Below are 15,000 nucleotides of genomic sequence, written 5' to 3'. Positions count from 1 at the left end.
GAGGTGTAAATCGCTCCTCATTTACCTGTGTAAACTATACAATGCACGACTGAGCCGAAACTCGGCCTGATCACAAAAATAGTCGGACGAGTGAAAGATCGGCTGAAAATGGGCCAAAAATCGGACAGTGTACGCCCAGTTTAAAGCATTTATATTTACATCCCCTGTCAGCGGCAGCTTTGGGCATGCGCAGTTCATATGCAGTGTGGACGTGGAGCGGTGAGGGTCTGCTCTGAGTGTGAGACTGCACTGAGTGTTGTGGGGCTCACGGCAGCACCCGCCGGGGCTCACGGCCCACAGGACAGCAACTAAAGAACGTGTGTGTTCAGAGTCGCCAAAAGTCTCCAATAACACCACAAAAAGTCACTAGATTTGTCGCTAGTCGTTTTTTACTACAAACAGTCGCTAGAGGGTCTGAAAAGTCGCTAAATATAGCAACAAAGTTGCTAAGTTGGCAACACTGCTTGTGCTCCTGCAGCACCGTAATTTTGATATGTTGTATGTTAGCCAATCACCACTAATCTACCCATCCCCCATAACTACTGCTGTGTTTCAGCCAATCACCACCAATCTACCCATCCCCCATAACTACTGCTGTGTTTCAGCCAATCACCACTAATCTACCCATCCCCCATAACTATTGTGAGCTACTGTGTGCTCTTATGCAGAGCTAATAACAGCGTGATGCAGACAGAAAAACTTATTTTTGCTTTATCAATTTGGTTCCATGTAAATTTTCTGTTTAAATTAATAGTATAGTTTAATTTCAAGCAAAGAAGAATATCTACCTGTTGTAATTATCTCTTTTCCTGCTAGCTAGCTGGCTAAACATGGTGTTCTTGGTTGGCTGCAAAATTCTAATTTCAAACAACTGTCCACCAATAAAAAACGAGAGGTGTTTGGAGCTTGCAGGGAAGAAAAAACAACTATAGAGCTAACTGCTGTATAGCTAACTACTGTAGAGCTAACTATATAGCTGTTGTAAATTATATAGTTAATTATGCAACAGGTATAAAGATTAATGTTATATGAATATATTAAAAAGGTCATAAACACCAAGTTATTTGTTTCTACTCCTCTAAGGAGTTTATTTTGCTTGCCATTGACTTATTTTAATTGGGCAGTTTTTAATATGGCTTAACCAATATGATCATGTGATCAAATTGCATCACAAGTGTTGTGGTCCTCAGTTCAGCAGTAAAAAACTTTATAATCAGAAGAAAAATTACCGACTTGTTGTGTGTGTGTGTGTGTGAGTATGTTTGTACATGTGTGTGTGTGTGTATATGTATGTGTGTACTCTACTTTTGTAGATGATTCCACCGCTGCTCCTCTCTCCAGAAGTTCCTCCACCAGTTCCACGTGGCCCTCTTTAGCAGCCAGGTGCAGAGCGTTTAATCCATTCTGCAAGGACACAGATCTCAGATCAGTGTAACACTCAATAATACACATGGTCCATTCTGACAGCAGATCTCAGATCAGTGTGGTAACACGCATTAACACACAGTTACCTGGCTGAGGTGTAGTGCAGGGGTAGGGTAACGGGCAGGGTAACAGGTCATAGGGGCAGGGGCAGGGTAACTGGGGCAGGGTAACAGGTCATAGGGGCAGGGGCAGGGTAACTGGGACAGGGTAACAGGTCATAGGGGCAGGGGCAGGTGGAGCACAGGTACTATAGGCTGATTACTGATGATGATGTCAGTGATGAAGGCTTATGAGGTGTGGAATGTGGGTTCTTGTTAGAGTGCTACAACTGCCTTTCATAAGCCGGGTTTCCATCCAAACCTTTCGAAAAAATAATGCGCAATTTCCAAGTTTCGGCAGAAAAAAATGTGAATTAAGCCTTGTTTCCATTCATTGCAGTTATGCGTCCATCTGGCAGTTACGCATTTTTGCACGTTGAGGTTTTGAAAAATTTTTTTCTTTTCTATACATGGAGAAGTTAAATAAAATTTTTGCTCTCTCCAGAACTGTTTTTGTATGCATTTGTCATCTTTACATCGCGATCATGTACAAAACCACATGACTTGAGGCATGATACGTCATCGTTTATGCGAAAAACCCTTTTCTATCCAGTTTTTCCGAATTTTGGCGATGCGATAGTCTAACATTTCCACCTCCTCCTAGCGTAAAAATCTTTTTGCGATATTTGGGGCTTTTTTCGAATTTTGGACTTTTTCCATCCAGCTTTTTTCATGCGCATTTTCAAAATGCACAAAAACTCGGTGCATGGAAAACCCTCTATTGACACACACACACACTCACATAATCTCTCCCTCACAGAGAGGGAGATACACTCTCTTTCTCTCTCACTCACACACACACACACACACACACACACACACACGTACCTGGTTACAGGTGGAGATGTTTTGTCCGCTCTTTAGAAGCTCTAGAACCTTCTCAATGTTACCGGCTCTTGCTGCCCTCAGAAAACTGGTGTTACTGTCCGACTGCAGAGAGAACACACACACACACACACACACACACACACACACCATTTGGACTGTATTCTGTAAAGCTGACGTGGCGATTACAGACATGCGGCGATTACTGATTCATGGTGATTACGGACACATGGTGATTATTTTTTTGAACACACTAAAAAACTGACCTTGCTTTCCTAAACATCCTGCACTATGAGATCATTCGTGGAACACAGTTCAAACATGTAAAGTCCTTTTTTGCAAGCACTAATGCCCATGACCAAATATAAACAATGTGGTCAGATTATTTGGAAATCAGGAGGACTAGATCTGTTTCTGTAGCAGACAATCTCTAATTCATGATGACACTGCTAAAAAAAACAAACAAATTCTTTATGCTATATTTGCTATACTGCAAATGTCCCCGTTGTGGGACAAATAAAGGACAATTTTACATAATCAGCAGTTCTCACACACACACACGACTCTCTCTCTCTCTCTCTCTCTCTCTCATGCTCTCACTCTCACACATTCTCTTAATCTCCCCACTCACCACGTATATCACTTTCACGCCACATCACTCTTTTATTGACATCACACCACAGTTCTCCCTAAATCAGTCTCTTACGCCTCTAAATCACTTCCTCATTCCCTACATGACCAAACATGTAGGGGTTAGGGGTTAGGGTTAAACCAAACAGGGTTAAGGGTTAGGGTTATACCAAACAAGCTTAGGGTTAGAGGTTAGGGTCATACCAAACAGGGTTAGGGGTTAGGGTTATACCAAACAAGCTTAGGGTTAGAGGTTAGGGTCATACCAAACAGGGTTAGGGATATACCAAACAGGGTTAGGATTTTATCCATGCCAAAGATTTATCCAAGGAGATACTTGTTAATGGAGATTACTAGGAGAGCCCAGAACTTCAGCCCAACTCCCCAGACTCTCTCTCCCTCACGTCTCTCCCTCACATATCTCTCTCACGTCTCTCTCCCTCACATCTCTCTCATATCTCCCTGATGTCTCTCCCTCACATCTCTCTATTTCCCTGATGTCTCTCCCTCACATCTCTCATATCTCCCTCACATCTCTCTATTTCCCTGATGTCTCTCCCTCACATCTGTCATATCTCCCTCACATCTATCCTCACATCTCCCTCACATCTCCCTCACGTCTCTCCCTCACGTCTCTTTCAAATTTCCGATGTCTCTCATATCTCCCTCACATCTCCCTCACATCTCCCTCACGTCTCCCTCACGTCTCCCTCACGTCTCCCTCACGTCTCCCCCTCACGTCTCCCCCTCACGTCTCCCCCTCACGTCTCCCCCTCACATCTCTTTCAAATTTCCGATGTCTCTCATATCTCCCTCACATCTCTCCCTCACGTCTCTCTCCCTCATGTCTCCCTCACATCTCATAACTCCCTCACATCTATCCTCATATTTCCCTCACATCTATCCTCATATTTCCCTCACATCTCTCTCCCTCACATCTCTCTCATATCTCCTTCACATCTCTCCCTCACGTCTCTCTCCCTCATGTCTCCCTCACATCTCATATCTCCCTCACATCTCTCTCCCTCACATCTCTCTCATATCTCCCTCACATCTCTCCCTCACGTCTCTCTCCCTCATGTCTCCCTCACATCTCATATCTCTCTCACATCTATCCTCATATTTCCCTCACATCTCCCTCACATCTCTCCCTCACATCTCTCCCTCACATCTCTCCCTCACGTCTCTCCCTCACGTCTCTCCCTCACGTCTCCCCCTCACGTCTCTCCCTCACGTCTCCCCCTCACGTCTCCCCCTCACGTCTCCCCCTCACGTCTCCCCCTCACGTCTCCCCCTCACGTCTCTCCCTCACATCTCTTTCAAATTTCCGATGTCTCTCATATCTCCCTCACATCTCTCCCTCACGTCTCTCTCCCTCATGTCTCCCTCACATCTCATATCTCCCTCACATCTATCCTCATATTTCCCTCACATCTATCCTCATATCTCCCTCACATCTCTCTCCCTCACATCTCTCTCATATCTCCCTCACATCTCTCCCTCACGTCTCTCTCCCTCATGTCTCTCTCCCTCATGTCTCCCTCACATCTCATATCTCTCTCACATCTATCCTCATATCTCCCTCACATCTCCCTCACATCTCTCCCTCACATCTCTCCCTCACATCTCTCCCTCACATCTCTCCCTCACGTCTCTCCCTCACGTCTCTCCCTCACGTCTCTCCCTCACGTCTCTCCCTCACGTCTCTCCCTCACGTCTCTCCCTCACGTCTCTCTCCCTCATGTCTCCCTCACATCTCATATCTCTCTCACATCTATCCTCATATTTCCCTCACATCTATCCTCATATCTCCCTCACATCTCTCTCCCTCACATCTCCCTCACGTCTGCCTCACGTCTGCCTCACGTCCCTTTTAAATTTCAGATGTCTCTCATATCTCCATCACATCTCTCCCTCACGTCTCTCTCCCTCATGTCTCTCTCATATCTCTCCCTCTGAAATATAAACAACAGACCAAATAGAAACAAAATAAATAAATTCTCTGCTTTTGTTTCCTGTAGCAGCTTTCTGTCTACACTGTTGAAAACCCTACTAGGTAGAGTAAATCATTAACTGTTGGGAGATGTAAATACAACCAAAACAGCAGATGGTATGGCTGGTAGTGTGTTAATTACACACTGCCAAGATCTCTTTACACGTATCATTACCTTCTGGGTGGAATTACACATCACACCTGTCCTGTAAGCAATCACACAGGCTGCACACAGTAGTGTGTGTGCAAGAACAAGTGAATGTGAAAAACCTTTACTCTCCTGTTTACACACCCTGGTGATGAGGTGTTCACAGTGTTGTGGTTGTGTTGTAAACTACTCTGTGTATTGTGGTTGTAGACATGACACTGTTGCATTGTGTGGTGTGTAGATCATGGTAATGTATTGTTACTAAAATTGCCTTTTTCTATTTATGAAATATTGCTAAACTGAGAGCCACTTTTCTTATTGGATGCAGAGAAATTGGTCTGCACTTGTTCAGATTATTGTAATGATATTTTAATTGGATGGAATAAAAAAAAGATTAAACTCCAACTGGTATAGAATGCAGCAGCCAGAGTTCAACATTTTCATTTTTATTATTTAGAACATTTGATCGTATTTTTGCTGTTCCTGCAACTCTGCACTGTCTCCAAGTTACATTTCAAATTGACTTTAAAAGACTTTACATTTACGGCATTTAGCAGACGCTCTTATCCAGAGCGACTTACAAAGTACTTTGCTTCTGATCACAGAATTCATCCTAGGTAATAGTACGGATAGGCCAGAATTCAAGATACCATTGAGTCAGACTACTACTAAACTACAGGAGTCATTACCTAGTGTTTTGCAAGTGAGGCATTTGCCAAGAAGCACAAATAACCATAGACAGACATACAAGTTAAGAACAACGGCAAGTGGTATCAGCTGAGTTAGTGCTCTGGTAAGAACTCAACAAACAAGTGAGTCTTCAGTCTACGCTTGAAGATAGCAATAGACTCTGCAGTCCTAGCAGCTAATGGAAGATCGTTCCACCATCTTGGAGCCAGACCGGAGAATAGTCTGGAGCTTTGTCTTCCATGAGACTTTAAGCATGGAGTTTCAAGTCGAGCCAAGCTTGAGGTTCTGAGTGTTCGCTGTACAGATCGGCTTTTTACCATGGACATCATGTAGGGAGGCTTGCTGACTTGTTCAGCACATTGGCCAATCAGAAACCTTCAAACAGTTTAAATCACTACCAGGCTACAATGTCATTTAGAGGAAGAGGGAAGCGTATGTGTAGACTGAAAATGGTGAAAATGGGGTGGAGCTGTTGAGAATCACACTAGAATGCTCCATATCACAATCCAAGATGGCTGCTGCAGTATAGCACTCTTTGTTGCCTGTGTGAGAGTGTGGCTTGTTATAATACCTCTGCAATTTTCTTCTGCAATTCTACTTCAAATTTTGGACCAGAGGACTCAAAATTTGTCATGAGCTAGATCTGGTGGGCAGAAAAGTTTAGATACCTATAATTGTTCAGGATGGCGATGGATTGGACTAACTAAGGCCTAAGTTTATCTGAAGCTTCCTGCTGTGCTAAAGGTTGAAGCCTGGATCTTCATGTCTACCTTATGCCTCATTGCAGGGAAGTGGTATTTTATCTTCATCTGAATCGTGAATTTTTGTATCCTTGTTAAAAGTATTTATTTTGGTATATGCAGAGTGAAAATCATGAGGATGTTAAAACTGAGCTTCCTCATTTTGGGATTCTACTTTACAACCCTCGCTGGAGTCTACAACTCACAATTGTATGCAAAGCTGCCTGGGCCGAAGTTGAACTTACAAAGAAAATCACATAATTAGGATCTGGTAGCTTTTGACTACATGATAGCTACCCTCTCGCAAAGTGGAAAATGGACTCTTACTCAAATTTTTCAGAAACAAATTCAAATAACCAGAGCACTTCAAAATGGCTGTCGGAAGTGAATGTGTCTACTTATTACTCCTGCTTTCATGTATTGAGAGAACATTTCACCATTCATGATAATGTGACCTTTTATTTCTGCAAATCACAAGATGAATTAACAAACCACAAAAACATAAAATCAAAATTTTTTATCATGTGTCCACTCTTGCTCTCAGGAGACAATGAATTGAACCCAAGACCATAAAATAACTGTCTTACTCTGTTTAACTGTTTAACTCTAGATCTGGTCTGGGTGTCATTTATGTTAATGTGAGAAGTCTACTTCCTAAACTGGATATGCTCTCAGTATGGATAAACTCAACAAATGCAGATTGAGAGAAAAAAGGTGGAGGGGTGGCAATGTATATCAAGCACCGTTTTCCAGCTGATCTAATCCTATCAAAATCTAATCCTTAGTCAGTAAAGAACTAGAATTTTTAGCCAGTGATGTAAAAATATCTAAAAATCAGAATATCATGGTAGTAGGATGTTATAGGCCTCCATCAGCTGCTAGTAATTCTCTGGCTACGTTAGAAGATCTTTTATCACAGTTAAAATATAGTGAAATTTTGATTGTTGGGGATTTAAATATTGATTGGCTTACATCTGCTTCTGATGCACTGAAAAGTCAATGTAATCTTTTAAATCTTACTCAGTTGATTGAATCTCCTACAAGAATTAATTTAAAGGCTGTGTTCTAACAAATATGCCTTTTAAATTTGTAGCAACTGGGATTTTTCCCAATGACATGATTAGTAGTCTAATCAGACTAATTAGTAGTAGTCTGAGTCAATGGTGTCTTGAATTCTGGCCTATCCGTACTATTACCTAGGATGTATTCTGTGATCAGAAGCAAAGCACTTTGTAAGTCGCTCTGGATAAGATCATTGTGCAATAGCAGTGATACGGGACACAAAAATTCTGAAAAGTAAACCCAGAGTTATAATTAAATGAAACATGAAGAATTTTTCTGAACAAGCTTTCTTGCATGATCTGTACTGGTTTAATTGGGACAGAATAGACTTGTTTGATGATTTAGAACTAGCTTGGAATTATTTCCTTCAAAGCTTTACTAAGATCATGAATAAACATGCAGAAAATTAGAGTACAGGTGCGGGAAAATCCTTGGTTCACAAATGAACCTGATTTGCTCCATGACAGAAATGTTAAACCAATTTAACATTGAAAACCGAAATATTAAACCAATTCAATACACACTTTGTTAAAGCTGGCTGCTTGTCTCAATCACAAAATTTTCAAATTAAATGTTGTTTACTAACAAAATTAGTGAGGTTTTCTATTTTAGGCCATTTACAACAGCTGAGGTAAAGAAAGCTTTGAAGAAGTTAAAATCTTGTAAACCTGCTGGTCCTGATTCTCTTGAGCCATTTTTTCTCAAACTTGCAGCAGAATATATTGCTGAACCTTTGTGTTGTATCTTTAATCTTACACTGGATACAATCAAAATTCCTAAGGACTGGAAAACTGTAATTGTATTACCACTTTTAAAAGGGGAAGACCCTACTGATTTAAATAATTATAGCCCTATTTCAAAGCTTTCTGTTGTGGCAAATATACTGGAAACATTAGTTAATGATCAAGTTAAGATGTTTATTACTTATTTACATCTTTTCTTTTTCTTTATTTCTTTCTGTTTAAATTGTTGTTGTTGTCATGGTGACCGGTGTCAGCCAGAGGAGGATGGGCTCCCCCCCCCTGAGTCTTGGTTCCTCTCAAGGTTTCTTCCTCATACAAAAAAATAGGGAGTTTTTCCTTGCCACTGTCGCCCTTGGCTTGCTCACTGGGGGCTAGGACTCGGAACTTGTAAAGCTGCTTTGTGACAACAACTGTTGTAAAAAGCGCTATATAAATAAAATTTGATTGATTGATTGATATTACTTCAAATTCAATATTATCTGAGTTTCAGTAAGGGATCAGAAAGAAACATAGTACTACTACAGCCACCACGAAAGTCTTAAATTATATTATTGACTACAAGACTGTAGGTTGGTTCAAAAACTATCTATCAAACAGGACTCAAAGGGTTCAGTTAGAGGATAATGCAGCTCCAGCTCTACAAGGGAGTTCCACAGGGATCTATCCTTGGTCCTTTACTTTTCACCCTCTATATAAATAACATTGGGCAAAATATTCAAAATGCCAAACTACATTTGTATGCAGATGATAGTTATTTACTGTTCAGCACCAAACTCTGCAAAGGGTTTTCAATATCTTCAGTCAGCTTTTGATCAAATACAAGATCAATCGTGTCACCCGCATCTTGTATTAAATGCTGGAAAAACTAAACTTGTGTTTTTCTCCAAGTCAAAAGCACAAACAGCTAAGTTGTCTATCTTCGCCAAACTGGGTCAACAGATTGAACTAGTGTCTAGTTTTAAATATCTGGGTTTCTTAATTGATCTTTTATCTTTTAAACCTCATATCCAGCATTGAATTAAAACGTTGAGACTTTTATTAGGTTTTTATTACAGAAATAAATCTTGTTTTTCTTTTACTGTAAAAAATAGGATAGTTGAATCAACATTTATGCCTGTAATAAATTATGGATATACCTTGTATTTGCATGCTCCTGTGCACTGTTTGAGCATACTGGATTGTTTTATAACAAACTGCCGACCATTTACCAATCATTGTTTGTTATATACAAAAGTGAATTGGACTTCATTGCAGGTATGACGCCTTCTACATTGGTATATTTTTATTTATAAAGCGCTAATTTGTAATCTGCCTAATTTTTTATCCTGTCTTTTGAATAGAAGGCAGGGTTTGCTCTTCGTCTTCGTTCAAGTGAATTTTTGCAACTTGTTGTTCCTAGAGCTCAAACAGAGCTGGGAAAGACTGCCTTTAGCTTTGCTGCTCCGTACACATGGAACCTGTTACAGATGGATATAAAAATCAAGGACATTGTTTCTTTGAGCAGATTTAAGACCCTGATTGTTTGAAATTCTGGAATGTACTTTGGAATGTTGTAATTTGTGTTGCTGCTCGGTCTGTCTTGGCCAGGTCTCCCTTGTAAAAGAGATCTTGTATCACAAGGGACTAACATGGTTAAATAGAATAAAAATAGAATTGGAACCCAGGAACCAGGATTAGAGAGAGGTTTAGGGTTAGTTAGAGAGAGTTAGGGTTAGAGTTACAGAGAGCTTCTGAACGTCGTTTTGCGAAGAGCCATTATCAGGAGCCAAAGGAGTTTAGCAGAGAGCCATTATCAGCTCATTAAAATGTAGTTAGCACACAGAAGAAAAGTCCAAATGTACAGAGAAACTGTGTTAAAATGCCAACTTTGAGGACAAAGACTACACTTCTAATGGTCCAAGGCCCACAGTGCGGTTATTCCTTCCTGGACTAAGGGAGATGACGGGGTCACTCCTGGAATAGAGGATCAGTATCTGAGTGAACTCACTTAAATAACCCTAACCCTCTCTCTAACCCTAACTCCTGGAATAGAGGATCAGTATCTGAGTGAACTCACTTAAATAACCCTAACCCTCTCTCTAACCCTAACCCTAACTCCTGGAATAGAGGATCACAGTATCTGAGTGAACTCACTTAAATAACCCTAACCCTCTCTCTAACCCTAACCCTCTCTCTAACCCTAACCCTAACTCCTGGAATAGAGGATCACAGTATCTGAGTGAACTCACTTAAATAACCCTAACCCTCTCTCTAACCCTAACCCTCTCTGCCGTGTTCAGATGCCGTGTTGGAAATAAGGAGGATTACAGGATCTGAATCAACTCACTGCCATGCTTACATCATCTCCTGGAATTCCCCTATGGTGAGGGTCTACCTGCCCCACCCTACCCACAAACATTAAAGGAAAATTACACACTCTACTACACACACACACACACACACACACACACACACACGTATTCTTTGTCAGCACTGATTAGTCAGAGTGGACAGGTTTGATAAGTGAGAGACCACTGCAACACTTTTAGCAAACATAGTCTCTCTCTCTCTCTCTAAGTGGAACACTAAACTCTTTCAGAGATAACTGGAGGTTGTATACGTGATGTGTGCTGTTTTTCAGGGCTGGTGTGCTTGTATTGTGGAAAATGGGCCACTAGAGGGAGCTGCACAAAAGAACTGGAGTCAAACAGCAGCAGAGACCACACCCTAACAAGAAGAATAAGAACCACACCCTAACAAGAAGAATAAGAACCACACCCTAACAAGAAGAATAAGAACCACACCCTAACAAGAAGAATAAGAACCACACCCTAACAAGAAGAATAAGAACCACACCCTAACAAGAAGAATAAGAACCACACCCTAACAAGGAGAATAAGAACCACACCCTAACAAGCACTGGAGAGAGAGACACAAGTGTGATCTTATAGCAGCTTTCATACGCTGCAGCCATTCCAACTGCTTTATAAAACAGAACATAGAGAAATAGAAATATGATAGAAGGATATAATAAAACAGAAAATTATATAATAAAGAAAGTGGGGGGAAAAGAGAGAGAGAGAGACACACAGAGACAGCGTGCAGAAACCTGGGAGGGAGGGAGGGAGGGAGTGAGTGAGAGGAGGGAGGGAGAGGGGGAGTGAGGGGAGGGAGAGAGAGAGTGAGTGAGTGAGTGAGAGAGGGAGTGAGAGAGTCTGACGGGGACGTGGGGGAGGGGGGACCACACCCATAACAGCTTCTCATGAAGCCTCAGACAGAATTCTGATATATTAACATATTTCATTACGCTAAGAAGCTTCAGCACAAGGTTTCCACACTATATCAGCCTGTAAGTGACTTTGCCATCTTCAATCATAGAGCAAAAGCGACACAGTCACATTATTTAGGCAACAGCAACATTTACCAGACACCAGTTACAGCAGAAGAGTAGAAGGCAGGCTGCACTCAGCATCACTAACAGCACCAAACTCAGTAGTATTTCACAGGCCAATCAGTAAAAGTGGTGGACCATGAGTCTGTCATTCTCTGATGTGACTACACCAGCGCATGAGACAGAAGGAGACTGTAGGAGACCAAAAGGAGACTGTAAAGGACAATTGGAGACGGAAATGAGACGGTAGGGGATGTTAGGAGACAAATGAGACGGTAGGGGATGTTAGGAGATTGAAGTGAGACAGTAGGGGATATTAGGAGACTGAAATGAGACGGTAGGGGATGTTAGGAGACTGAAATGAGACGATAGGGGATATTAGGAGACTGATGTGAGACTGTAGGGGATATTAGGAGACTGATGTGAGACTGTAGGGGATATTAGGAGACTGAAATGAGACGGTAGGGGATGTTAGGAGACTGAAATGAGACGATAGGGGATGTTAGGAGACTGAAATGAGACGATAGGGGATGTTAGGAGACTGAAATGAGACGATAGGGGATGTTAGGAGACTGAAGTGAGACGGTAGGGGATATTAGGAGACTGATGTGAGACTGTAGGGGATATTAGGAGACTGAAATGAGACGGTAGGGGATGTTAAGAGACTGAAATGAGACGATAGGGGATGTTAAGAGACTGAAATGAGACGATAGGGGATGTTAGGAGACTTATGAGACTGTAGGGGCGACAGGGTACTAATAATGCCGTATATGGCTGTATGGGTGTGTACTGCATTGTAGGGGACTCCAATGCTTTAGTATTACACACAATTATACGTGTTTCAGTGTCTATCCACAGGCAGCATGGCTGAAGGCTACAGAGGGAGGCAGAGAGCAGATATCAGGAACAGATAACAGAGGACATGTGGGTGGAGGGCAGTTGGCTGCCAGAATCAGAGAAGGAAGAACAGAAAAATGAAGAGACAGAATGAGAAACAGAACAGCTCTGCACATATATGTGTGTACATATGTTAGACCCAAGAGTATATATAGATATATACCTACCTACATCTCTCTATGTACATCAACAAAGATAGATATACAGATATCTAGATAGATATACAGATATCTAGACATACAGATATCTAGATAGATATACAGATATCTAAACATATAGATATCTAGATAGATATATAGATATCTAGACTGATAGACATATATCTAAACATACAGATATCTAGATAGATATATAGACTGATAGACATATATCCTGACAGACAGATATCTAGATAGATATATAGATATCTAGACTGATAGACATATATCCTGACAGACAGATATCTAGATAGATATATAGATATCTAGACTGATAGACATATATCCTGACAGACAGATATCTAGATAGATATACAGATATCTAAACATACAGATATCTAGATAGATATATAGATATCTAGACTGATAGACATATATCCTGACAGACAGATATCTAGAGAGATATATAGATATCTAGACTGATAGACATATATCCTGACAGACAGATATCTAGATAGATATATAGATATCTAGACTGATAGACATATATCCTGACAGACAGATATCTAGATAGATATACAGATATCTAAACATACAGATATCTAGATAGATATATAGATATCTAGACTGATAGACATATATCCTGACAGATATCTAGATAGATATATAGATATCTAGACTGATAGACATATATCCTGACAGACAGATATCTAGATAGATATATAGACTGATAGACATATATCCTGACAGACAGATATCTAGATAGATATATAGATATCTAGACTGATAGACATATATCCTGACAGACAGATATCTAGATAGATATACAGATATCTAAACATACAGATATCTAGATAGATATATAGATATCTAGACTGATAGACATATATCCTGACAGACAGATATCTAGATAGATATATAGATATCTAGACTGATAAGACATATATCCTGACAGACAGATATCTAGAGAGATATACAGATGGATATTGAGATATATAGATAACAGAGGAAGGAGGAGGGAGATTCAGATCAATAGAAGCATGTCAGCTCCAGATGAAACAGGCATCCTACCATCAGGCTGTGTAAACAGACTCCACTGGATTATCTCTTCAGAAAGGGCAGGGCAGGGTGTGTGTGTACGTGAGAGAGATGAGCCTTGTTGTCTCATAAATAAACATCACAACCTTGGCGCCTCTCGTGCGGTCTGTGTGCACTACCCTGCAGCATCCACACGCTGTGGCTCATGAACTTCAGCTTTCCATCATGTGCATGTTCTCTGGACTGTGTTCAATGAGCTTTCAACAGTCTCTGCTTGATAGAACCATTTGCATTCGTGTGCTCATCCGTCCACCAGTTCTGTCTGTTCGATCTATTCTCCTGCCTTCTGTTGGACCGTTATTGATCTGCTACCGTGTTCTTGCGGGAAGTCTGGAGCCTCATTAATTATTAAGAGTTGGAGATGCATTCTCCAGATGCTCCAGTCAGACCTGTTCAGTGAGATGGAGCCAAAGTGATCTGCTCATCTGAGAGCAGCAACATGGTGAGTGTGTTGACGTGAGTGTGTTGACGCGAGTGTGTTGACGCGAGTGTGTTGACGCGAGCGTGCTGACGCGAGCGTGTTGAAGTGATTGTGTTGACGTGAGTGTGTTGACGTGAGTGTGTTGACGTGAGTGTGTTGTGTTGACGTGAGCGTGCCGACGTGCGGCCCCAGAAGGCAGCAGGGCCTTGTGCATGCACACATGGACCATCGTGGTATGTTCAACATCAACGTGTCCTAACACACAGCACCCTAAACTGTTTATGGAGAAGCAGCCATAGCTGAGACATAATGGAATAAGACCTCCTTCCATTAGAGTTTCTTCCTGACCATCACAACATGCCTCTCCTTGGCGGGGGGTATTAAATTGTCAATCACGCGGACTCGATCGGGTTTGAGTAGGGTAATAGAAGCAAAGGGGGGCAGTCATGGTCTGGTGGTAGGGAACTGGTCTTGTGACCAGAGGGTTGTGGGTTCGATTCCTAGACCTGAGGCCATGACTGAGGTGCCCTTGATCAAGGCACCTAACCCCAACTGCTCCCCGGGCGCCGGGCTAGGGCTTCCCACCGCTCTGGGCATGTGTGATCCACAGCCCCCTAGTAATCACTAGTGTGTGTGTGTGTGTTCTAATTGCACAGATGGGTTAATAGCGGAGGACAAATTTCGATTGAAAAATCACAAATGACAAATATGGCACATTTCATA

General features: G+C 41.5%; 1 protein-coding gene across 5 annotated transcripts in view; it reads right to left on the bottom strand.

The window, feature by feature from the left end:
* The window catches only part of ank2a (ankyrin 2a, neuronal), a 126,561-nt gene that overhangs the window by 107,689 nt on the left and 3,872 nt on the right, over positions 1 to 15,000 (bottom strand). For all 5 annotated transcript variants that reach the window (XM_077012943.1, XM_077012963.1, XM_077012952.1 and 2 more), the window contains exons 2-3: positions 2,352 to 2,453; positions 1,306 to 1,404 (exon numbers count right to left, since the gene is read on the bottom strand). In XM_077012943.1, coding sequence (XP_076869058.1) covers positions 1,306 to 1,404; positions 2,352 to 2,453 — 201 coding nt within the window. The remainder of the gene's footprint in view (positions 1 to 1,305; positions 1,405 to 2,351; positions 2,454 to 15,000) is intronic.

This window comes from Brachyhypopomus gauderio, chromosome 1, assembly GCF_052324685.1.
Source record: "Brachyhypopomus gauderio isolate BG-103 chromosome 1, BGAUD_0.2, whole genome shotgun sequence".
Lineage (NCBI taxonomy): Eukaryota > Metazoa > Chordata > Actinopteri > Gymnotiformes > Hypopomidae > Brachyhypopomus > Brachyhypopomus gauderio.
The sequence above is the reverse complement of the archived record's forward strand: the minus strand, read 5'-3'. Positions and strand labels throughout refer to the sequence as shown.